General features: G+C 36.4%; 1 protein-coding gene across 1 annotated transcript; it reads left to right on the forward strand.

The window, feature by feature from the left end:
* The first annotated feature begins 13519 nt into the window (after nt 1-13519).
* RP1 (RP1 axonemal microtubule associated) lies at nt 13520-25032 on the forward strand. The gene is made up of 3 exons (XM_059481870.1): nt 13520-14158; nt 15523-15694; nt 18493-25032. The coding sequence occupies exons 1-3, from the start codon at nt 13520-13522 to the stop codon at nt 24051-24053; spliced, it is 6372 nt and encodes a 2123-aa protein (XP_059337853.1). The 3' UTR covers nt 24054-25032.
* The last annotated feature ends 1069 nt before the right edge of the window (nt 25033-26101 follow it).

Raw genomic sequence — 26101 nt, forward strand, 5'->3', positions numbered from 1 at the left:
TATTAAATATGCTTTTTGAAAGCAGATCGATTATGAGTCATTATTATTCCTTCCATGATTCTGTTCTCCAACTTTGAGATTTACACTTCTGTTCCCACTTGAATTGATAACAGAAACAAATATGTCTTGCATATTTGTGTAGTGTATATAATGTGATGGGGAGCACATGCAATATAGAATGAATCTGAATTATTGATGAAAGATAAAGCAAAATGTATCATTTCAACAAAGCTCTGAAGTATTTAAAATTAGGAGAATGCACAACTGCATTGGAGAAGGGCAAGTAACAGTGGTAAAATTGAAGCACAATAATGGGAATTAAGGGCCTGATGGTATGTGCCTGTGTGGAGGGGACTTTGGGTATGGCTCTTGTTTAGCATATTTGTTTGCCAAGGTGGTAGAAATGGTTCTCACAAATAAAAATGAATCTAATTTCAATTGGCTCCTTTTGTAGTGAATAGGCATGTTGCTATTACATAGTGCCCTCTCATCTTATCTTCTTGCTTCTGCAGCTATTTCAGGTTACACCTTGACAGGGAATTTTGTTTTTTGAGTTTCAAAGAAGTTTGTTATTTATTGCAGTATAAACAAAATAACGTATGTTAGGAACTATCTCTCAATTTATATTTATTTTTAGTCTGAGACAATCCTAGGAAGGTCTGCAATTTAAGTGGTAATAAAAAGAAAGAAGTATCTAACTTAAATTTTTTTTTCTACCCCTGTAGTGGGGTTTTACAAAAATTATTTTTCACCTCCATTCTCCTTAGTTTCTCAAAGGAGATAAAAGTTAAGGACTAGTATCCAGAAAACACTCTGACCAAAGAATACCACATTTCTTTTTCTCTGTAGTTCAAAAAGGCAAAGGAGTAACTCAGTTCAGCTTGAGGTTATACATCTTATAAAAATGATGCAATGACTTTAATAGCCTCTGATATCATCAAAGTACATGGATGATGTGGTGTAACATGTACTGTGTTTTTCAAGCAGCAAGTTTTCTTTCCAAAAGCAAAAATTAAGCCTAAAATAACACTAAACCACTAAGACAGTCTAATTGCTAAGAGACAGTTCGCGTGACCAGATTATAGTATGTCACTTCTTTTTAGATCAGCCTCTTCTAAGCAAACAGACATCCTTCAGCAGCTGAGTATTTCCCTGTGGCACTCTGCTAAGAAAAACACAAGGGGAGACCTGCCCGACACGGCTCTTTCCGCTGGCTGTGGTTTATCTGTAGTCACGGGGGTGTTTATCTGCCCAGATAGAGCCGCAGACCCCGCGCCTGCCGCTCGCTCTGAGCAGAGGGCCCATTGTTCTGTCACGGCGCTGCAGAGACTGCCGAGGGTTGACCTTGTCTGGTGACCTTATCAGAGGTGATTTTGCAAAAAATTTACTGGTTTGTTTCAGTAACATTCAAAGAATTTGCTGCAAGTAGGTTTCTTTTCTTGGCGTGTTTCAAGTGGTAGACACGACGATTGGGATTCTAAGCAGAGATTGCTCCAGAGGGCGTTTTGTGTTTCTGAGGAGTTTTCTATTTTTTCCATTCTCTAAGGCCTTGTGCTGTCTTCTGATTCTTTGAAGACAGAAATGGCCATGCCTGCAAAAAGCAAGTGTCAGCTGCTGCTCCTCTGAAGAAAAGTGTAACTGCATAAATGTATCCTATGGAAGCATGACCTATATTTTACTATAAAACATACTTTCTTTGTCACTGTGATAAGTCATTGTAGGGGAATAGAATATAAGAAAACAAAGATAGTGTAGAAAGTAATCTTACCCCTAAGGAGTTGCTGCTGGGCCAATTATCAAAGATTAGGAGCAGGCCTGACTTTAACAGGCCACAGCTGTAACCAGTGAGAAGAAGAGTGCTATAAAAGAGTGGGGTGGCTGGTTGAGAAGGGAACTGGAGTCAGTTTGCTCCTTTGTGAAGAAGAAAGAGTCAGTGCTCTGAGGAGATACCCACGAGAAACACCAAGAAGGTGTGAAACTCTTGTGATAAGGAGACAACAGTATGGAACCCCTGCAATAAGATGGCAAAAGTTGGAGACCCTGATGTGATTCAGGAAAAAAGACTCAAATACTAAACTTTATGACCCAGTGGATTCGGGAAAAAGGACTTAAGTATCAACCAATGTGATCCCGTGGTCGCTCAGGAAAGAAGACTTAAACATTAAGCAACGTGATCCCATGGTGATCTGGGCAGAGAACAGCATGAAGAAAAGCAACAAAACTGAAAGAATAAGGGGAGAATTTACTAAAGCAACTGTAAGAGCTGGAAAAAGAATAGTTCTATTATTTAGTACAATTGTTTATTGATTAGTGGAGCATATCAATTGCAGATATTAATGTCTGTTAAATATGAGTATAAAAGATAAGTGCTTTGTTAACTGAGAAAAGCTGCAAAACTGAACCAATACTTAGCAATAGAGATATATTCGTACTGTAATATGTTGTTTGAGCATTAGTATAACTATTAATTCTAAATGAAATATATAAATGTGTCATAATGTTTATTTATTTGAACATGTCCTTTAGAAATGCTGCAACTCTGTAATTAAAAGAAAAAGGGGGAATTGTAGGGGAATAGAATATAAGAAAATGAAGATAGTGCAGAAAGTGATGTTATCCCTAAGGAGTTGCAGTTGGGCCAATTATCAAAGATTAGGAGCAGGCCTGACTTTAAAAGGCCACAGCTGTAACCAGTGAGAAGAAGAGTGCTATAAAAGAGTTGGTTGGCTGGTTGAGAAGGGAACTGGAGTCAGGTGGCTACTTTGTGAAGAAGGAGTCAGTGTTCTGAGGAGCTACCTATGAGAAACACCAAGAAGTTATGAAACTCTTGTGATAAGGAGACAACAGTTTGGAACCCCTGCAATAAGCTGGCAACAAGTCATGATTACCAAAAGGTTTCAAGAATTGACCTGAATATATTTCTCCCCTTCAGCATCCCTTTAGACAGTATTAGATCTATATATGAATACTCTTTTCCTTCAGTATAATCTGAAAATCTGAGCATTTTTTCTTAATTAGTGTTTGAAATTGTCAAGAAATTAAAGGACAATAACAAAAATAATTAAAATGTATAATTTTTAATTTGGAAAATAATTTGAAAATAGATTCTGCTCAATATTCAGTAGAGTGAAGATAACAGCATGTATACATTTCACAGAGTAGCATATTATAATGTAGCTGTATCCTGAAGGGGAGTGGAGCATCTGAACACACCTCCTTTGCAGCTGCAGTCACATTCATGGAATTACAGAATGGGTCAGGTTGGAAGGGACCACAGTGGGTCATCAGTTCCAACCTCCCTGCTCCTAGAGCACATGGCACAGGATTGCATCCAGATAGTTCTTGAACACCCGGGTAAGGGAGAGTCCTTACCTCCTGTTACAGCCTCTCTGGACAATCTGTTCCACTTCATGGTCACCTACACAGAGCAGAAGTTCTTTCTTCTGTTCTTTCTTATATACAGGTGGAATTTCCCATGCCTCAGTTTCTGCCTGTTTCTTCCTGTTCTATTGGTTGGCACCGCTGAGAAGAGCCTGACTTGAACACTAACAGGTGATGGGAGAAAGAAGGATTTTTTTTGTTTAAGAGAAGAATAATAATAGTAAGGGGAAGGAAGCTTAAAAACATGTCAACTTTCTGTAGCAATGGAGCAGCAGAAGCAGAAATGTTATGAACCTGTATTGACAGCCAGGCCTTTCCATCACTGACCACTCCTCAGTGTTTAATGATAGGTGATACATTGTCTTCTAAGTTAACTCATCTCCTTTTTCTTGGCTTTGTGATATTTTATTACTGGAGAAACACCACAAGGATCAGTCTGAGACTCAATCTAATGAACAGATACTTTCCATGAAGTGGAAAATGTACAGATCCTTTCAATTAAAAATGATATGTACTGGATTTTATCTGTGTCCAACACTGAGTACATGATTTGACTAAATTTGGTTAAGAGATAGGAAAAAAAAATATAGTGGGTCACCTATTCTTTAACTTGGCCAATGCAAGCTCTTTAAAAAAAATTAAATTTTAAAATATTTTATCTTGTCTAATATCAGTGTCTCACATGATGAAACTTTGAGTAGTCTTTCTTATATTTTACTGAAAGAACTTGGAATCATCAATGATACTTCTTACCACTCTGTGGTCATGTATTCATCTCACAGACTTCCTACTAGCAAATATTTTTATGGCTTTTCGTAATTTAATTGTAACTTGATTAAAAATTAACAACTTCAATACAGAGATATGCTATTAATTAGAAATACATAATTTTGCTAATGAACATTTATTAAAATGAAGTAGTAAGTTTTTATGTATAATTTTTAGTAAATATTAGTCAATATTACTGTGTGTAGAAGAATTTTATTGAAAAATATATGGGGCTTGATTTAGACAAGGGAAGAAACGTTGATACATGGAGAATTGGTGGCGATAACACCAACTTGATTGATGTTATAATGTAAAACAATTTGATTATTTTTGAAGGACGTGGACATTGCATTTCTATTTTTTATTGAGTATATATAAAAAATCTTTATCAATCTACTGTAATTTTTAGCTTTATTTGAAATTAGAAACAAGCACTATGACAAAATTACAATGCAGAAATAGAGGCTGGAAATCTTCATTACAAAAAACTCACATGGATCTAATTGGCTCATATTTCTATATATGTATAGAAGGACTAATTGGGTAAAACACCAGTTCAGCATATGAGGGAGTTTAGGGGAATGTACTTCCAAACCAAAATAAAATGAAAAGGAAACAACAGGTCTGGGAATTTACAAGGAAGACACCAGAAAACAACTATTTAATCTAAAAGATTTAAAAATAACTGAAGATATTTGAGTAGAGCTTCACTTTGGGTGTAGGTGTGTGTTTGTGTATCTACACACACCTACTTAGACATGAACATGCATATGCAGAAATGTCTACTTAAAATGTTTGTATGTAAGTGAGAGAAATTCAGAAATGGCAAAACCAAGTTTCTTGGAGAGCTGCAGTAACAGAAGTGGTGACTGACTTCTGCTTTGAATCTCAGAGTGGGAATCCTGGGCTGATACTAGGAGCATATATTTGGTTCCAATTTTTACATCTAATGCTGCAAGTATGGCACCCAAATGAAAGTCAATGGTACTTGTATTTTCTCAGATCTTCTTGCTTGTGCCTGCAGTTAACACAACTGAGCTAGACTTGTACTGGGGATTCAGGCACAGCGATACAGTGGCTGCAGGTGTTGGGTTGCTTCATCCAGGCATGCTCAGATTTGAGTTGGACATTTTGGCTTCTGAATCCTGGGCAGATACAGAGCCTTTAGGTGGAGGGGTCTGTATTTGACACTATTTTTGTCTGTCAAAGAAATGGGTATCAAAACCAAGGCTTAAAATTAGGTTTGTCTTGCCACAGGGCATTTGTACCTGTGAGGTCTGTTGTGGAATTGGATGTTGTGCACCCATCAGTGTGTTCCTGTACACAGCCTGGACAGGAGGAGGAGCACTGAGCTGACTCACAGGCTTAGATTTAGGGACTTAAACCCTTGCTCTAAATCAGGAACAGAACTGGATCTCTGGGGTGGAAAGATCCCTTTAACTGCTAGCCAGAGGAATAGAGGACAGCAACAGCTGGCTGCCTGGGCTGGGAGAGGGGATGGTCAGGTTTCTCCAGGCAAGATTGGCAAAGCAGTGATGAGCTCTGCATTGCACCAAAGATAAGACATTAAGCAGCTTAGAGGTGTCAGACCTGGAATAGTTGTACATGTGCCCAGCAGCAAAGTTGTACTGTTAGCAATTTGGGAGCCTCAGGAGCATGGGCACCTACAGGAGTAGGCAGCAGATGTTTGAAGATGGAATTTTTTACTTTAAAACTTTTATTTTGATTTTGTAGGAGGCAAAGCTGTAAAATATATAAGCCATGAAAGAAATAAGACCAGATTCCAGCAAAAGGTTTTATGATCTCCTCAGAAGGAACCAAAAGGTTCCCTCATAGTCACTTTAGTTTATGCTTCACAAAATGGGAAAGTTGGCAAGGCCATTGCACAGAATTTCAGGCAGACAAACTGAGGCAAATGACAAGGTAAGATGAAAACAAGTTGATCAAGGAACTCATGTGCTGCCTGCTTAATTTTTTTCTTTGGCCACGCTCTTTGGGAGATGCAAAGAATAATAGTTATAAATCAACAGATTGTTAAGAAATACAAAGAAGGTAAAAATAAAAAACCAAAAAGATTGTATGACAACCCTAGCTGTCTTAAGTAAAATTTTCAGTAAAACATTAAGATTTTATGACCAATAGAGTAAGAAATCAATATTTAATAAGTTGACAGCACTGGTTAGGTTTGCAGTTAGTTGTAACACGACTTTTTTACAAATCATGGTGTGTTAAGGATGGTACAGAGACACCTGCATTTTTAGTTTGGTGAAAGGGCTGTGAGGGTCATGAAAGCAAATATTTAAGGAAGAAGAGAGACTTTTTAAATGTTGTAAAAGATGAAATCTAGGGATATGGAAAAATTTTTAGTTCCCTTTTGTCCTGTTTAAAGAATTTGAGAAGCTCTATAGGCATTCACATATCAGTGCAGTGACTTGTGTAAATGTACTGTAAACAAAATGCAGTCTAGGATGATTTTTTCAGATGGTAACACAGAAAAAAATGAGAAGATGGTTGACCCTTCCATTCAGTTAGAATATACTACAGAGCAGGAGGTGAATGTAGATGGTTCAGTACATCTGAGGCAAGAAAATAAGGAAAACTAATCTGAGAATTGTTATGCATTTAAATCTGAGGTAGGCTATACATTACAGAATTAAATTCTAGCTCACTTAAAGCTGATGGGCTAATTTGTACTTCTGGAAGGCCAAACATTTCCCAGAGGAATCTGTCTACTGAACACAAATGGGTATTCAGGTTTGAGTTAAATGTACCGGTGGTCAAAAACCAGAACAACTCAAACAGGAGTTTTTCAGTTCAGCTAACCATTCAGGCAGAGTTCTCTTAAAAGCAGAGCTCTGGTTTTATTTTGTTTTCCTCCCCAGAGGCATACTTTTTTCCTCATTCTGCATCCTCAGCTGTTGGTTATCAAATCCCTGTTGGAGAACTTAATGAATAAAAGTGTGTGAGGATTAACTTGATAAGAAGTTCATGGATATCAAACAGTAAAATGCTGTTTTAATGTGATGGTTCAAAATCTTATCAGTAGTAAGAAATTATTAGTGCCACATTTTTTGGAAAGCTTTGCTGGAAAGGATGTAAAGAGACTGGGAACACTGAGGGGAACTTAACCCAGGCCCCTGCTCCTAATGTGATAATTTCCTTATTAGCTTGATAGCAGTTTCCTAGTTCCATACCTTACTGAGCAGTCCAGTAAAAAAAACCAAAACAAAACTAGAAATATAAGAGGTTGCAGGGACTTGGAAATATAAGGCATGTTATCAGCATTTTCTTGGGGCATGAGATCAACAGTAATAGTTTAACTGGTGTAGCAATTGCCCTTTCTGAAAAAGTGACTCACTCTTGAATGATAAAAATACTCAAGTGTTCACTGCTGCTCCATATGGCTCTGGCTTAAACAAAGGATCTCCTTCAAGGGCCATAGGATTGTCAGGCAGGGAAGTCCTCATTGCCCACAGGGCCCTGACCCTGCTCCCACTCAGGGTAATTCTGCAGAAAAGGCTGCTGATATTTCTCAACCTGGGATGCTGATTATCTGCTAATGAAAAAAGAATTTATCAGCAAGCATGCTGTACATGTAATTGCTAACACACCTTTTCTTTCTCAAGCATCATTTTCCCAGGTATGATAACGGTCTTGGGGAACACTGAGGACTCATAGAAGGAGGTGGAAAGTGTAGGTTGTATTTAGGTACTCATAGCATTTAATCAGTTCAGTTACTGAAGCAAAGTCTGTAGAAAAGGAGGAGTAATTGGTCAAAACTCAGGAAGAGTAGTGATAAAAATATTTGTTACAATTATTTTGATGGTGTATTTTTCTGGTCTCATACAAAGAATTTTGGTGTCAGTTAGAAACCTTGGACTTTGAAAACTTCCACTGGAGCTTTGGTTCAGCCCAGGTTGGGCTGAACTCAGCAGGTCATGTGTTTGCTTAGGGTGCAGGACCTGGGCCTTTTGGCCTCACAGAATTGTGTTGCAGGCTAACTGCAGGCACTGGACCTTAAACCAACTGTGTCTCTTCCACTGCCTTCCTAGAGGACAACATTTGGCAAAAAAAAGGGAAAATTTCCACTGATGCCTGCAGTCATGAGAGTAGATCCTTTGTACTTACCTGGCACTACATTCACAAAGAGCCAAACATGAGCTTTGTTCCTTTTGCTTCTTTTCATTGAGAGATGAGACCTTTTACTGAAACTCAGTGACAGTCTCACAGTGATATGGTCATAATTTCAGTTATTGCCCAGTTAATAGCCCTTAAAAAAATAGGACCAAGGGGGATATGCAGTACAGGTTAAGTGCAATATTTAGCATGAGAACCTAGAACTAAAGATGTTTTGGGGATAAACAGGCTTGTAGCTTAAAAGTGAGAATGACACCAACTCAGAAAAATTGTAAGCGTGCTTGGCATTACACTTTTAATCAGTGACATGTTTTCTCATGTGGCCTGATTTTGTGTGCTTCAATTTTCTTGGCCGATTTTGTATTCCCCAATTTTTCTTTCTGAAAGATTTATATATAAAGAACAACTGTTCTCCAGATATTAAAGCTAAATTCTTATTGATAAATTTTAATAATTCCATGGATGTCAGCCAAGCCACCCAAATGAGTGGATGAAAGGTGTTTCTATGTCAATATAGATTGCTTTAGGACAGTGATAATTTTTTTTTGTAGCTTGTTAGCTTTAAGCCTGAGTAAAGCATAGTTCTATTGATGCTATTTTTACTGCAAAGTTGATGATTTCTTATATCTTTTCAGAATATATGAAGTGTTTGTAGTACAAGAGTGAATGCAGTGGGCCTTTAAGCTATATATGTCTGGACAGAAGCTTTGCAAGCCTTTTGAAGTCTTAGAGAAATAAGAGGCATTTACACCGTCAAATGGTGACACTTGATTGTCATCTTCAGCAGGTCCCAGCAGTATGATCTCTTGAGTCCCCAGTCCTGGTGATACATGAAAGTCACTGATGGATTAGCTGTTTATTGAAAGTGACTTTGCATGCACTGGAAAGTTAATGAGGGTAGCAATGATGTTTTAAATCCTACACTGTAGGGATATCCAACCCAATAGAAATTCCTGTTATAAACAGTTTAGTTTTAAGACATCAGAATAGAATTTGCACTTGTCCATCTTCTGAACAAGTGTAAACACTGACTAGAATAAAAGTACATTAGCTAAAATAGAATAAGGACCAAAATGATTAAACTAATATATTATTTTAAAAAGCAATATTTACAGCAAAATATCTGCACAACATTATAATTTAATCTTTGTACCTATGTATCTCATGAAAGTCAAACTGAAGTGGTATTTTGCAACCACCAAAATTGTTGAATTCTCTACTAAGGGGACTGGTTAAAAATTCATTACAGCATGTAATGGTAGTGTTTACTGAGCAGTGTTTTTGTTACTGTTCTACACAGCTAGTTTTGAGAGCTTGCTGTAATCCTGATTAAGCAAAGAAGCTCTAAATCTGATTATACATCTGGTGACAATTAGATGGAACAGTCACCACCTGGGAACATAGTATTTCCACTGGAAAAAGAAAAAAAAATCCACATTCCATAGCATAACTAAAATACAGTTAAACATAATCCTCCTATCTCTTCCTGAACTATATTCACACATATTAATAGTCATGGCCTTTTTTCCAACATGTAGAAATGAAAATGCCTCATGGACTACAAAACTCCTTCAGACTGTCATGTTTCAGTGACTAGTGTTGGAGAAACTGTGGAACTATTTTCACTGTGTTATCTGAATAGAGAAAAATATGGGAGAACCTTCAGCACAAAGAGAATCAACTTGAGGAAGTGAATGAACAAAAGCAAGAATTAAGGGTAGATAATAATTAGAGATAGTTAATAAATAGTCTCAGAAGGTGAGTGATAGAAGCTCCATTTTTAACATATTAAAATTTTTTATCAATAAAGAATTCAGTTTGGAAGATAAGCCTACTCTGACAAGAAGGTAGATTAGATAACTCATGTTCCCCACACACATTTTTATTTTATGTGGTTATGTGACTATCTTGAGCAACCTAAGTAAATAGAAAATTATACAAACAAAATATTAAATAGGTAAATTTTGTTTCAACATCATATGAGAGGACTTGCTGGATGAGATGTTAGACATTCTGCTCTGAGCAGTAGATGCCTGTGGTGAACCTGGTCTGGTGATTCACATTAGCTGAGATTAAGCAAGTGGATTATGATGTTTTTCCTGGCTGAGCATACTTGGAATAAGACTAAGGATGTTGTTTCATGCAGTATAGATGTGGTACAATTTATAAATCTCTGAAAACAAGCTATACTCTTTTTTATTTACATAGGACTGTGGGTGAGTATGATAAAATTATATGCAATGCTTACAGCTCTATGGCATTGAAGGTATTCTTATGTATTTAGAACAAAGTGTTCCACTTAGTGTCTTTATAGAATTTAGCTTTGTGCATAAATGTTGTGGTGGTTTGTTTATAGAACACAGGGAAAGGATTAAATTCTGATTTCTGTTTGATTTTATTGGCTAATTTCTCAACATTTTAGTTGCCAAAGTATTTTAATAGATGTCCTATTCCATGTAATATCAGCTATTTCTCAATTTTAGAATAGTATTGTTTAAGTATGAAATTGATAGTATGTTTATGATTAAATTAAGGTATTTTGTGGTGGCCTGTAGTAGGAAAAAATAACCTCCATGATAAGTTGATAATTCATTGTTGAAATGTTTTCTATTTGTAAAAAATAATTATAAGGTATCTAAAAGATGCAGAAGAACTTTTTTCTATTAAAATTAATTTTAGAAATGTGGTATGCCAAATAAAGATCTATCATCCATTTTCCTAAGATAAACTTATTTTTCTTAGTTAGTTTTGTATATTTAATTTCATGTTTATACTGAAAATTGTCTATTTTCTTTATTGATACATATATTGCCTCTTTGTCTTGGATTTCAGTACTTCCACAGTGCCAAGACTAAGTATAATTATTAGCTTTAGGTAAAATCTGTTGCATTTCTCTTTCAAATGTTGATGCTTATGTAACTGACTGTTTCGCGCAAGCACAAATATCTAGAACAGCTTCTGAGATCTAATTCTAAAGTGATTAATGTCAGTGGTCTCATGAGAAAATCCACCCATTTTATTCTTGTAAGAGTGAATAATCAAATCACACAGGTAGATGAATTTCCACTCTATTTTCATGAAGTGTTAGAAGTACAGTAGAGAGTATCTGAGGAGCTGTGTCTGTTCTTTCCTCTCTTTGGCCATTGTTGACAACAGTGCTTTTCCCCCAGAGATCCTGGACTGGTCTCTCAAACTCCACTCTTGACCAGCTGAAATGGAGAAACATGACATTCAGTTCACTCAAGAACTTCTGTCATTGCTGCTTTTACTCAAGTAGAACATTTGTTCTGCTAAGAGAGTAGGAAAGTTTGTGTTGCAGCTAGCAACAAATATGTCCTTATGGATTTCCACTAGGAACATCCAGCTAAGCAGAATGAGGCATGCAGCATAAAATTTAAAACAAAAAATGTCTGGTTCAAATTGTGCCCCTAGTCTAAACTCACCAATCAACCTCTCAGTATAGAAGTATAGTGAAAATTTACTCAGCTAATGAGTAGATCTGCCAAAAAAGATGAACAACTGTAGCTCTCAGTGGCTTCAGCTGAAGTGGAGCTCCTCCCTCCTACAGAGAGTAAGCCATTTCAGTAGCTGGATTGTATAAGTCGCTGCAGCCAACCTTGAAAACTTCTTCTTGCTTATTCCTTAATTAAATGTTTTTTTTAGTTTTCATGTTTTAGGCTTTTAAAAATTATTTATTTATTTTAAATGGAATTGTGATTATGCAAATCAATCTTAGAGTACACCATTCTAGTACAGTCCTGTTGGGCTATTTTTCAATTTTAGCACTTAGAGAATTATATTTTGCAGCATAAATTATGTCTTATAAGGAGACATTTCTTCCTGTGTTCTGATCAGTGTTCAAAATAATTAACTCCTAGTGAAGGCAAAACACATGAGTTAAAGCAGTGCATTATTGCATTTCACCTGAAGCATTATTGGAAAGGCTGTAAGAACACAGTAAGATAAAATCTTATAAAATCTGACTTTATTTGAACCTTAATTGTCTTGAAACATAACATCTTTTTATTAATTTCAGAATGGATATATGCAGGATTAAAATAATCAAAATACTTTTTTCTATAGCTTCATTAAAAATATATGGTAGCTGGAGATTGTTCCATTACTCAATATGGCAGCTATAGTAAGGTTATATCATCAAAGAATTTAATTTATTTTATTTTGATGACAAGTGTTCCCCAAGGCTGCAATGTAGCTTTTCAGTAAAAGTCTACTAAAACTGTTTCCTTGAGTCTAATTAGTTGAAAAATTTTACCCCGTGTTTCAGTGAAAGCAAGCCAATCATTAAAATAGTTATTTTAGTCACTGAAAGGGTTGTCATTACAGCATCTATATTTAGATTGGATTAAAATGGAAAGATTGCTGCTCTATTTACAGCATGAAGACTATCAATATGGTTGTCAGAAATAATTTGTTATTTATAAGACTAGTATTTAAATGTTTTAATTTCAAGGCTACTTCTCCTGAAGAATACCTGAAGTTTTTTTGTCTTTTTGAGGAACTTAAAGGCTTTTCTTTCACTAAAAATGCCTTATTTTGTCAGTAGTTTTTTGTCTCAGTATATGACTGTTGTAGTAGATATGTATTGTGAGACATAAAACTTGTAATAGAAAAGTAAATAATATGCCAGTTTATGATAAAATTTCACTCTAACATATGTTTCAGGCCCTTTATTGTGTAGATTACAGTTCCATAAATCAGGAGACTTTTCTTTGACTTTCATGGTTTTGCCTTGGTATGAAACTAGTATATAAGATCAGACTGAATTGCAATTTCTTTCAGTTTAGCTATTTTAGACTAAAAAAGGCATGTACTGTAGCAGAAATTGCTCCCTCCTAGAAAGGACTTTTCTTAAATATCTTAAATGTGAAATATCATCAGCTTCATGCTCAAGAAAGGATGGACTGACAAAACCACCTCCTTCTAAGAAAAGGTCTCTTGTACCAAAATGATAAGAGAATTGAAATTACATTGGAGAGTTTTGGGAATACTTGCAAGTAGAGCTATGCTAACTTAATCTGACAGTATTGGAGCCTTTGTGGAATTTAGTGATAACAGCTTGAATCCATTTAAATCCAATGATTTTTGGCACAACATGCTGCTGTTGGTTTCTCATAAATCCTCTTCCTGCACCTTTCAAAATGTAGATCATATTTTTACCAGTCACAGAGGAAGTTTTACATCCATCTCCTCTTTCTTCCAGATTGCTGGCAAAATGAGTGAAACACCTTCCAGCAGTTACTCGGCGAATCATCCAAACTCCTCGGAGAGTGAGCAGAGTTTATCCGCGCGCCATTTCAACGTTACCGAACCTGTTGTGGCAAAACGGATTTGTTTCTATAAAAGTGGAGATCCCCAGTTTAATGGGATCAAAATGGTTGTTAATAGCAGGTCTTACAAGACATTTGATGCCTTGCTGGATAGTTTGTCCAAACGGGTCCCGTTACCTTTTGGAGTAAGGAATATTAGTACACCAAGAGGGAGGCACAGCATCACCAATTTGGAGGATCTGGAAGATGGAAAATCCTATATTTGTTCCCATCAGAGGAAAATGAAGCCCATCAACCTGGAACAGGCCAGCAAAAAGCCACTGCCCTGGCAGATCAGCAGGCCTGTCAGTGCTCGTCGGCGAGCTGTGCAATTAGCACGGCAGAATGAAGATGGGTTTGGCCATCGAGAAAGCAGAATAACAACTCCCAAAAAGATGCTTGTTTTCAAAAACGGGGATGTAAGACTAAGGCGCACTGTAGTTTTGGGAAAGAAAAATACACAAACATTTGAGGCCTTTCTGGACTATATGAGTGAGTTAATGCAATATCCAGTCGCAAAGCTCTATACCACTGATGGCAGAAAGGTGAGAGAAAGGATGAATACTGACATTTTTTTTTGGTGATTTCTTCTAGTATATTTTAAATAAAAAAGAATTTGTATCCATGATTGAAACCTAGTCCTGATGTATGATCTGATGTGCTAGATTTCAACTGTTTACCTTCTATGCTTTTTTCCCCTTCAGAAGGGCTACTGGCTTGGAGGAAATACACTGGAATCTTGTGAACAGAGAGAAGTTAGTGAGGACACATTTCATTTTAAGCAAAAGAGAAAAATTAACAATTTTTTTCTCTCTTACTCAGACCTCTTTAAGGCATGCTGCCAATTCTGTACTTTTATCCATTTATGCAAGAGCTTCCTTTAGTCTTAATGATATTTATCTGGGATTTTTAATGTTTTAGAATACGGTAAGTGGTATCTAATGTCCACATGTATTTTTATCATTGCACAAATGCAGAGTGCCTTGCCATCAATGACTTGGAACTCTGACACCTGATTGCCTATCATAGTTTCAAACCATAGACCAGGTTCTGTACCTCTAAACTCAGATGGTGCAGCACTAATAATTCAGATTTTAGTTTCACGTGCTGTCTGTATAATTTCATCTCAGTGTTTTTTCTGTCTGTTGTTTAACCACAGGAAAGCACTTATGGTTGCACTTAGCAGGCATCTAGAAAGAGAAATCTGTGCAGAACTCTAAGAGTTCAAAAGAAATCTCCTGCTTGCCCTTCACATGTTGAAATTGTATATTAGGTTGGGAAACCATCCATATTACCTTCAAGTTAGTGAAGTACAGTTTGTAAGCCTTAATTTGCAATATATTTTGGAACCTACATTTAAAACTGTCAGACAAGGCTCTGAGCATTTTGATCCAGTCAGATCTGCTTTGAGTAGAGGGTTAGACTACATGACCTCCAGAGGTTTTTTCCAAAGTATGATGCTCTATGGTGGTCTCCTGTTCCTTTGTGAAAGTATTAATCAACTGCTTGTGCTGCATTCTGAATTTTTCCTCCATGTCTTCATACATATGCCTACCTCCAAATGCATATTCATATTTCATGACTATGAGCAGTCACTGTGCAACAATGAAAAAAAATTACATGTCTAAACACTTAAATTTTAAGAAAATTTTGATCTGTTTAAGATCAAGTTACTTCTTGAAGTAATTATCTGCTATATTCATATAACTAGATACATCCTCACAGAAATAGGAACTGCCTTATAGGAATTTAAAAATTAATTCCATGCTGTGATGCATATTTAATAGTCTACTGCAAATGAATGTGGAGACTAAGGAGTGAAGATATTAAAGCTTGAAAGAGATGAACCTCTTACATTATTTTTTGGTGGTTACTAATGCAGAGAATTTAATGTTACTTCTTTTTCCAGGTTCCTAATCTTCAGGCCCTGATATTGTGCTCTGGAGCTGTAGTCGCAGCGGGGAGAGAGCCTTTTAAACCAAGCAATTATGAATCCCTTGGGTATTTGCGACCTGCTAAATTGCTTGGAATTGGAAATCGTGTGTACCCAAAAGCAAATGCCAAGTCAGAAAGTGAAAAGAGTAAGTTCTTTGAATTAATTTGTATTTTAATAATTTGTTTATCTCTCTCAGCATAAGACACAAACAGTGACAATCTTACTAGGATCAAGGATATTCAGAAAGGCCAGTTGAAACTGTTTATATCTGCTGTGACTCCTCTATAGCTTACAAAAGATCAAAGTGTTAATTTTCTTTTTAAAATGCAAGTTTCTGCTAAGTATTCAGCTACTATGCATATTTTGTTTCTGATAGACTTAGAACATGGATGAAAATTTATGAGTATATTTCACTTTAATACACTTGATTGCCATTGTTATTAATTTTTTGGTGTCAGAATTAATAACAACAGTGGTAAAAGTAAAACCTCAGGCTACTTCAGGGTCTCATTGAATTGCTTGGGCAAAACTTCAGTTTTCAGAACTTAACAAGTGGAGGTTTGGCTTGTCATGACTTACTCTTCTTCTCTTGTCGCATAAATAGGAAAACTAGTATAGCATCCATCCACTCACAAATTCATCATGTCTTTGAAGCTGCTTTTGCCTAAACAGAGTGTTGTCCATTCCTATATCCTCATGGCTGTTATATATACTTTTAAATAAGTTTGGGAAAAGATTCACAAATATGTACTTTCTCTTTGGTCACACACCGAGTTGCTCCACTGATAAGATCAGGAAGAGTGTGGCCAGTGGATGAGCAGGAAAGTGAGGAGCTCTTGGAGAGAAGTCAGGCTAGATGAATAGCCTAAGGGAAACGAAATCCTGCAGTACCACATCTTTAAATCCTATGGGAATTCCTGACATTGGAGCATCCTGTAGGGCTGAGGTACTTCCTTAATCCAGAGTACTGTCTACTCTTGCTACAGCTTCATGCTGTACTGGAGAACCCAGGGAACACTGTAATTGTTACTGTACTGGGACTTTCCACAGTAACCCTGACAGTGTCATGGAGCACGTTAATATATGACATTTGATTTCCATTTGCTTGAGGGAGTTCCATTCACATTCCTTGCAGTTTATTATCTCCCCACCAGGCTATTAATTTAAGTTTTTTTCAGCCTTCACGTACTTTGACTTGCACAGCTTGAGACCTGTTTGCAGAGCATAACTAATGAGTCAAGAGAGAATGAATAAGAACATTTTGAGAATGAAAGTTCTGCAGAAACAAAAATCCTACCTAGATTCTGCTTTGAGACAGAGCCTTGCAATTGTAGAAAACCTGAGTTATTGAATATGATTATCTCCTGCTTCTAATTCTTAGTCAACAGCAATCACAGAAGGAGGGAGGAAGAAGCAACCCTCTTTTTGTCTTTAACCTGAGAATTTAAAAAATATCGGGTGTAGGAGATATCACTGATGAAATGAAAGCATGGAAAATGAAATTTCAGCATCTTTGTTCCAATTCCATTTCCTGAGACAGGGAAGGTGAGATTTTTACTTTGTGAAGCATAAGTTCTGGTCTGTTTTAGAAGAATGAGTACAAACCTTTGTTTCTTATTCAGTTCATGGTAAAGCATCTGCTCAAGAAGCTTGCAAGGCCTTTTGCCTGAAGTTATAGACATGTTTCTATAATGGTAATATATTACTGTAAAAGTATTGATGTGAAATCACTTAAGAAAACAAACAAACTTAAATTCAAGAAATGTAGATAAGTTAATATTACGTGTGTTAAAATGCTTTTTGCAAGTCAAACCTATATATTTAATGGTGGATCATATATATATATATATATATATTTCAATATCATAGCAGTTGTTCATACCTTTGTGTGGGCATACCTGCACTGTTTCCCTTGCATGTGTGGAAGACCTTGGAAGACAGAAAAATTTTATTCTTATCTCATGTTCTTTTAGCTCTCAACTCTTCAGTGACAACTATGTGGGAGAGATGAGATAAAATTTTTAAAAGACCCAAGTTATTGCAGAGTAATTAAAACATATTGTGGGAAAATATACTGTGTATGCTAACACATTTTGGGCCACATTCAAAAATGATTGAAGTCTAGAAGTATTCTTTTAGGCTTTGCTGAGTTTTGCACATTGTCTACAGTACACATACATAAATGTGTTCCAAAATGTCATGATTTAAGTTCAGATTTTACAAGGAGTTAAAGAACTTCAGTGTTTCCTTCTTTACAGAAGGTCAGAGGATTGGATATGAACCCTTTAGTAACACTAAAGTCAGTGACACTACAAAGAGTAGTTACTAATGCACTGTAGATTGTTAAATTAAGCCCAAGAACATATATATTGATCTTTACTGACACATTTTAGTGATAACTGTAAGAACTAGTAGGAAGTGATATAATGATCACTAAAACATGAGGAGGAAGTAAAGCTGGTCGTTCAAAACCCGAACGAGTGAGTACCTATGAATCCTTTCAAAAGCTCAAGGCAACCTCAGCTCTCAACTAAGTACAAAATGAGATCATCTAGTACTTTTTTTAAGTTTGGAGCTTCAAATAAGACTGTAGTTCTGGCATTAGAAAGAACTTATTGTAAAAGAAAAAATAAGTAGACAAGTATTTAAATGCTTAATTCTTTATTAAGACTTTCTCATATTTCTTAGAAAACTTCATAGATGAATATCAAGATTACCCATGTTTTTTTTCCTGTACTTTCTAATGCAAAATAAATAAAAAAGAAAGTATGTAAAATAACATGCTTCATTAGCATCTTTAATACTAATTTTTCTCCTTTCTTCTTTTCCTTTGTTGCCTGTCCACTCACTGTCTCATCACCTGGATCCTTATCCGTGGTACTTGCCTGCTCTACTTTCTGTCTACTGAACGAATCTGTATTCTTTCAATGTGATTATGGGTAGTGAGAGCTGAAATGGACTCTAGTTCAAGATCTCAGATATTCTCAGTTTCTTCCTATAAAGGATCCAGCAATGATAACAACTCAAATGATAACAACTCAGATTCTTCCTGTGTTCTTGACAGCCATAATGGGATAGGAGGAAATCGGTCAGTTATTGGTGAAGAATTATCTGTGGCACAGTATCAGGATGACATTGAGAAGTCTGTTCATGTTAACCAAGATGGCAGTATCACAGTGGAAATGAAAGTTCGATTCAAAATTAAAGAGGAAGAAACCATTAAGTGGACAACCACTGTAAGTCGTGCTGGCCTTTCTGATGACAAAAATGTCTCCATCTGCAATTCTTCTGCAATGCATGTGGGAGACTGCTCATCCAAAGTAAATACGTCAGACTGTATAAATCCAAAAGATGCTCCATATTTGAAGAGCTGCAATAAAGGAGAGGAAGACTCGTTACAGCAATCCAATGAAGAAATGTCAGAAAAAGAATCAGAATCTGATTTGAAAACTGCTGATTGTAATGTCTCTGAGAAGAACAATTCTGCAGATTTAGATGTAAGCAATGTGCCCGAGGGAAATATCAAGCCTCGCTTTTATAGGCCTCCCACCCCTGGGCCAAGGCGTGTTAGACAGAAGAAAGCAGTGGTTGAAAGTGTCACCTTGGTATCTGAGAAAGAGATTCAAGAAAAGACAATAGGACAGTTTTCCTACAGTGAGGAAGTACAGAATGGAGAAAAAACATCTGAGTATTGCATGGTATCTCATTCAAGCAGAAAAAAATCAAGTGTCAGTAGTCCAAAGTTTAATGAGATGGGTGACAATGGTTTATTAAAGCTGTCTTCAGAAAATGTAAAGGAAGAAATGCTTTTTAAAGTAAGCCACAAAAGTAGTGAGCTAATAGAAACAACAAACAGGAAGACATTAGACGTGTCTAATGAGGATGAATTGGTACAGAATATATTGGAGAAATCAGTTGTGGAACAAGGTACATACAGTAGTTTAGTATCAACCTCCAAAGCTGGCATCAGTGGTTTCATGTCATCGTCAAAAACTTACCAGACAGCTAGGCCAGGTACAGCAGATCACATCCATAAGTCATGTGATATTAAACAAATAAAAAGATCAGTGAGTTCTTTCATTACATACTCAGGATTGTGTCAGTCAAAAGAAGAAATAAAATGCCAAGTTGCTGATTTAGTAGGTACTTCTCAAGAGTCAGTGCATTCAGCCTGTGCTGGACATAGCCAGATGAAAATGATGGCACCTCCATGCAGTAAGAGTCCTTCTGAGAAAGTAAATCAAACAACTGGATTCTTTCCTACTGTTACTGAAAGTGAGAATCAAACCAGTGCCACGACTGAATGTATGAGGACAACACCTATTGAGAACAATGAGTCTGCATCATCCTTCACCAAAAAGAAAAAGAAGAAAAGAAAATCATCGAGCTTTCTAGAGCAAGATACATATGAAAGTCAAAAGCATCAAGAAATTTCAGGGATAACTAGCAGCGAGGGACTGCATATCTCACAGGATTCCACAGTAGAGGCTATGGATAAATATTCTGAAATGCCTCATAAAAAAGGATCTGAATATTTTGTAAGAAACAATGAAGGATCTGCCAATTCAGACAAAACCATAAATCCTGAAGATGATTTTGATCATCAGGACTCAGTGGAGCAAAATGGATCATCATCATCTAATAAAAAAAAAGGAAGTAGTAACAAGAAGTTAGCCAAAGTAAAATTGAAGTCAGGCAAAAAAAGCAGTATCATTTCATCTGCAAAGAGTGAAGATGGTCTAAAGACAGCTGATTCAAACAACGAATCTGAACACAGTCAGGGTACATTTAGTATTGAGAAAGAAGGCCCACATCTTATGACCAGTTCTTTCAAGCAGACACCTGACTCATCAGTGACTTCAAAGCCATTGTCAGAAGTGCCAAAGCATCTTATTTTTGAAAAAGAAAAGGAGAAGAATAATTTGGAACATTTGCTATCAAAGAAAGAGAAAAAGCAAAAGATGATGAAGAAAAATCTAGGTAAAGGTGTAAATAAGAAAAATATGTTAGAGAGTGTCATTACACTAGAGGCTCTAAACCAGCAGGATTTTCAAGAGAAGGTTGCTGAGCATTCGCGTGAAAACTATGTCCAAACTTGGCTGAAAAATTCTTTCTCAAATTCTGTCTTGCCCCCTATAAAGAAAAAAGAAGGGACTGTAGAGAGTAGCAATGCCTGTTCTATTCCTAAAGAAAATAGTGATACTTCTATAGAAGAAGAAGCTACATTTATCACAAATAATGTGCATGTAACTGGAAAAACACGTCTACTTGAAGATAATCTAACAAAAAAACCTTTAAAGCCTATTGGTAAATTGCGAATTTCAGAAGACACAGCCAAAGATTCAGATGAAAGACAAACTGACTCTTTGATTCATTCTAGTACATCTATACTAGAAGAAGCCAACTATTTACTGAAGTCGGAATTTCGTCAGGATAGTAAGCTGCATTTGTTTCATGAAGCACATGAGAATGATAAAAAGATGGCAGAAGTTGACATTCAAGTTACCAACCTATGTCAAAGAAAAAGATCTGAGGTTGCTGTTCAAGCTGATTGCACAATAGTAAGTGAAAAAATTGGAATTGAAGTTCAGAATAATTGCATGTCTAGCATGTTGCTGCATGAACTTCAGTCAGCCTTGCTTGGTCTGCAGAAAGGGCATAGTGGATGCATTGGAAAATCTTGCAGCTTTTTGGATCTTTCTCCTGCAGCTTTTGGTTCTTCCTCCAATGCCCTCTTAGCTTGGCTACTTTTACTGAATCTGAGAGAGAGTTTGATTGGCACAATCACAGATGATATGCAAAAAAATGCCTGTAGCTGTTCTGAAATATTTATGCAGTTAAAATGTCTGAAACAAACTGCAACTATAGAACAAGCTGATGAGCTGAAGGCTGTCTTCTCACATCTCCAACAATCATCAGAAAATAACTTAGTACACTTCAGGAAGGAACTTGAAAAGCAGGGCTCCATGCATGAGAATGTGCCCACATCTGACATTCCTAATAATACACATTTGCATGAACATGAAGAATTAGTTGAACCTTGTACTGTGATGGACAGTGTCAATTCTGAAGAAGCTCTAAAATTAACTGGGGAATCAGAAAGCTGTTTTGATATAGAGAAGGATCTTTGTAAAGAAACAGAGGCTTTAGACATGACTGCTCCTGAAACACTAGATGGTCTATTTGCCAATACTAATTCAAATACCTGCAGCCTTCCATCAGCTATAGAGACACCAGAAAGAAACAAAGAAATGCCTGGTAACCTATACGAAAAAACTCAAGATATATCATTCACTAATGAAGAGTCAGAATCTTCAGTAGAACCTAACTCCACAGTTCATAGTGTAACTTCTAATGATAACAATTGTATTTTAGATCAGGATACTTCTGAGTTAGAAGGAGAAAAAGATGTTGCACCTGTTAGTACTGATAAAAGTGAAGATGAGGATGTTGATCCAAAGTCATCAGATATTGACAAAACCCCTAAAAACCAATCTACACTAGATGCTGAAACTTCTCTAGAATATAATAATGAGGACTATTCTGTACAGGGAGACAAAGAAGATGCAGAAATATCTGAGGAAACCTCTGAGAGGTTATCTACAGTCTCTCCATTATCATTTCGTTATGAATCAAAGCAAGTTACAGAATGTGACATGACTGAAGGAGAACAGAAATTGCAAGTAGAAGAACTGGAGAATAAAATGTGTTCTGACAGCTCTCAATTAAAAAAATGCTTAAAAAGTCCTGCTACTTCAGACTGGTCAGATTACAGACCAGATACTGAAGAGAGTGATAATAACTTTAGAGCATCCAGTGACTTGACCAATGAAAGTGGGGAGGAAGCACTTGAAAAACATTATAATACTGGATATGTCAAGAGAACTATCGAAAGGCTCTATGGCAAGACAGAAGCTTCATTTAAGCCCGACTTTCACAAAGGATTTCCTTATATGTCAAAGGTATTTCAAGCGGATACTGAAGGATTCCACTCTGCAGTGGGGGAAAAAATAATTTATTTTTCTCAAGAATCTATGTCTTGTTCTGCACAGAGATTTTCACATTCTTCACTACCATCACAAGAATATCCAGTAAAAGTAAACAAAGATGACAGTATATCAAGAAGAGAAAATACTCCTTTACCAACACCACAATCTGCTCTTAACAGAGAAGAGACAAGTTATACTAATGACTGCTTAGGGGAATCTCCAAACCAACACTGTCAACCTAGCATTCAGGCTAGTGAAGATGAAGGAGTATTGATAGATAAAGGCAAATGGCTTCTGAAAGAAAATCATTTGATAAGAAGGTCACCACCTGAACGGATTGGAATGTATGGTAATTTGGACACAACATCAATTGAAAGTGATGAAGTCCCATACTCTCACTTTGGCAACCTGGATCAGTACCCCGCCCTTGATGAGATCCCTTCTTCAGAACTTGAAGACATGGTAAAACCCCCTGAAAATTTTTGCAGCTACTTCAATGTGCCTCATAATAGTGATTCAGATCCCTTTCAGGATGAGTCAAATACAAAAGGCAAACCTAGTCGCAATGGCAAGGTCCTTCCTGCACCAAACAAAGACAAGACCAATCCATCAACCATGGTAGGTTCTACTTCCACACAGGCTGACACCAATTTTCCAGCCTTTTCATCTGTAGAATTTAGACTGCCCGATAACAAGGTGCATCCTTTGGAAAATCCTTCAAATGCTGCACCCATACAGTCTCAGCCAACTAGTGTTAGTAATGTTGAGAGAAGTGCTCTTCGTGAAGAAGGTTCTCTGGATAGACTCCATGCAATATGTGGCCAACATTGCCCAATACTTATGGTAACAGTAACACCAATTAATGAGGAACAGAGAGGGTATGCCTACCAAAAGGCTTCTGATATTGAGAACCAGCTGGGTCCATATCTGTTGGCCAAAAAGAGCAAACATTTAGAGTGGTCAGGTCAAGACCTGACAGACAAAAATAATTATGTGACTTTGAAGAATAACTCTATCAATAAGATTGTCAATAATATCTTTAATAGGTTTTATGCTGATAACACCTTAGATTTTTTTAGTAACTTTGGGATACTTGCATCCTCAACTTTGAAAGACACGAATGTTTTAAGGGAGTTACATATTAGAGAGGATATGAATGCAAACCCCATAGAAGCCAGAAATTGTCAAAATAGTGTATCCAAACACATACCCAGTGATCTTGTCACAGGCACAAATACTGAGCTACCCAATGGAAAGACAAAAAAAAGTCAAACTTTAAGAATAAATTTAATTTATATTGTTGAAGAAAAATGTTCTCCCATGTTGGCAGATTCAGCAGAAACCTGTCACTCTGAAACATTTCTGAAGTGTGACCCTTCCTTAAATAGCACTGAACATAAAGCCTCTGAAAATCTGAAAAACAAAAATGCCCTTCCTACAGAAGAAGACAAAGAAGAAGTAGTTTGTTCTTCTACAATGAACAGTGGAAACAGTAAAGATGAGAAAGACTTGTAATAAAGATCTTGGAATTTCCATTACATTAGATTAGTGAAAGCATCTTCAGAAAAAAAAAATCACATAATAAACTGCTGTACGGCACAACCAATAAAACTCTCAGTGTGAATAACTAGATAAAAATAAGTCACAATTGTATATCAGGGCTGACATACAAACATTAATTAATTTTTTATGGGAACCACTATATGAAGAAAAGTTGTACTTCCAAGGCAATGATTTCTTGGTTAGGAAATAGTTTTTCTGTGAAATATTATCTTTCAAGAGGTAGTGGTGTACCAATAATCTAATTTTAGAGAAATGTTGGCTGCTTTTTTTCAACCGAGAACTGAAATTTGAAATACCTGCCCAAGATTTAAGGTTTTTATATTCCAGGATATTTGAGAAGGAGTTTGAAAACTGCCTTTCAGTGGAAATGCTTTTCCCAGAAGAAAATCAACAGATACGTTTAATTTTAAATGAAAAGTAGGAAATACTATTCAAATGCTGTAATACACTAACGAGTAGGAAACAGAAGTCATGTTAATTTTATATACATATACATTATAAAATTGCTGTTTGAGATTTTAAAGGCCAGCTGCAGAATATGTATGTAAATAAATAGATTTTTCCATGTAGGATCATCCAGACACTAAATAAGGAGGCCTATTTAACTCAGAGGACACTTGAAATGGGGCATATTTAGGAACTGAGAGCAGAGACTGTTTGCAATGGACTTCCTGACTGCTGTTGCCATATTTCCTTCTGAGACAGCACCACTTACTCTTTAAGTTGTTCTACATACGCTGAAAGTTTTAGTTGTGTGTTCTAACTTAACCTGTCTGTACTTTAGAGCTTATATTTGTGGTTTTGTTTTGGGTTTTTTCCTTTTGTTTGTTTGATTTATTTTTTGTAAATATGTTGTATTTTGAGAATCCAAGGGCATATGCAATATGTTCCAGGACCTTTCAATCCATTGTTAGAGTTATTTTGGATACCTGTTTACAGCATTTTTAATACTGCATGTATGTAGCAAGCACCTATATATGGTTTACAATTTTCAGTAAATGATGTAACACACAAAATTGGAAAATATTTAATGTGTATTGTGATTAGGGAGAATGTTTCAGTTTTTTGGTTAGGTTTTAATTCCTAATACTGCGCAGTACCCCTCTTCATTGTTAAGGAAGTCAGAGGTATACCTGAAAAAAGAAGGTGCTGCTTTTCAGGTAGAGAATGAGAATTTGGCCATTCTGTACTCTTGAAGACTCTGTCTAGAATAACTAGCATGTACATAAGCCCTGGGTCATGATCCTTTGGTTATCCAGATTGGGGACATAATAAAAGGCTGACGTAAATTCCTCTTGGCCCAGAGGCTTTGATTGTGTCTGTGTGGGACTGAAGGCACATGGAAGGGAAGTAGAAGTTGGATGTGAAGCAAAAGGGGTTCAGCACAGGTAGGAAACCTAGCACTCAGTTTTTTTAGAAGTTTTTCCCTTAAATGAATGTTATATTTCTGTTTGAAGCTGTGTATACTATGTAATAAACTAATGTTATAACTCTAAAGCAAGATGTATTGTCTAATGTATTTCACACCAGATATCTGTGTGTTATTTCCTATACTGCCCTTGTTTCTCACATTCTTCTGTCCATCTCCACTTCTTTTGGTGTCCTCCTTCACTTGTTTTAGAACTGCTCCAAGTGACGAGTCTCAATAGTATTTTTTTCATCCTTTTACATGTTGATACAGAAATAAAACCTTTGTTTGAAAAATGCAACTCGAAATTGCTAGAATCCATCTGAATGTCATAAAACACTCTGTGCTGTAAATAATGTCTAAATTATAGGTGAGTTAACAGCTATATATGTCTCCATCACTCACAGTCTTTCTGCTGGATTCACAGAACTCTGTGCTACACTCACAACACCTCAGTGTTTCCAGATCAAGGTTCAGAAGCCTTTAATCACATCCTTATTACTGAGTTACTGAGGGTTACTGAGCAAACTAGCACTCGAAACATGACATGTGAAGTACTCCCTCAGGATACAATTAGCAGAGACCACAGCAA

This window comes from Ammospiza nelsoni, chromosome 1, assembly GCF_027579445.1.
Source record: "Ammospiza nelsoni isolate bAmmNel1 chromosome 1, bAmmNel1.pri, whole genome shotgun sequence".
Lineage (NCBI taxonomy): Eukaryota > Metazoa > Chordata > Aves > Passeriformes > Passerellidae > Ammospiza > Ammospiza nelsoni.

What these genes read in the sequence shown, in the direction of transcription:
- RP1 (XM_059481870.1), top strand. Translation starts at nt 13,520, where the DNA reads ATGAGTGAAACACCTTCCAGCAGTTACTCGGCGAATCATCCAAACTCC. An exon ending in ATACCACTGATGGCAGAAAG is followed by an intron (nt 14,159 to 15,522) that starts GTGAGAGAAAGG and finishes TTCTTTTTCCAG; the next exon opens with GTTCCTAATCTTCAGGCCCT. An exon ending in CAAGTCAGAAAGTGAAAAGA is followed by an intron (nt 15,695 to 18,492) that starts GTAAGTTCTTTG and finishes GATTATGGGTAG; the next exon opens with TGAGAGCTGAAATGGACTCT.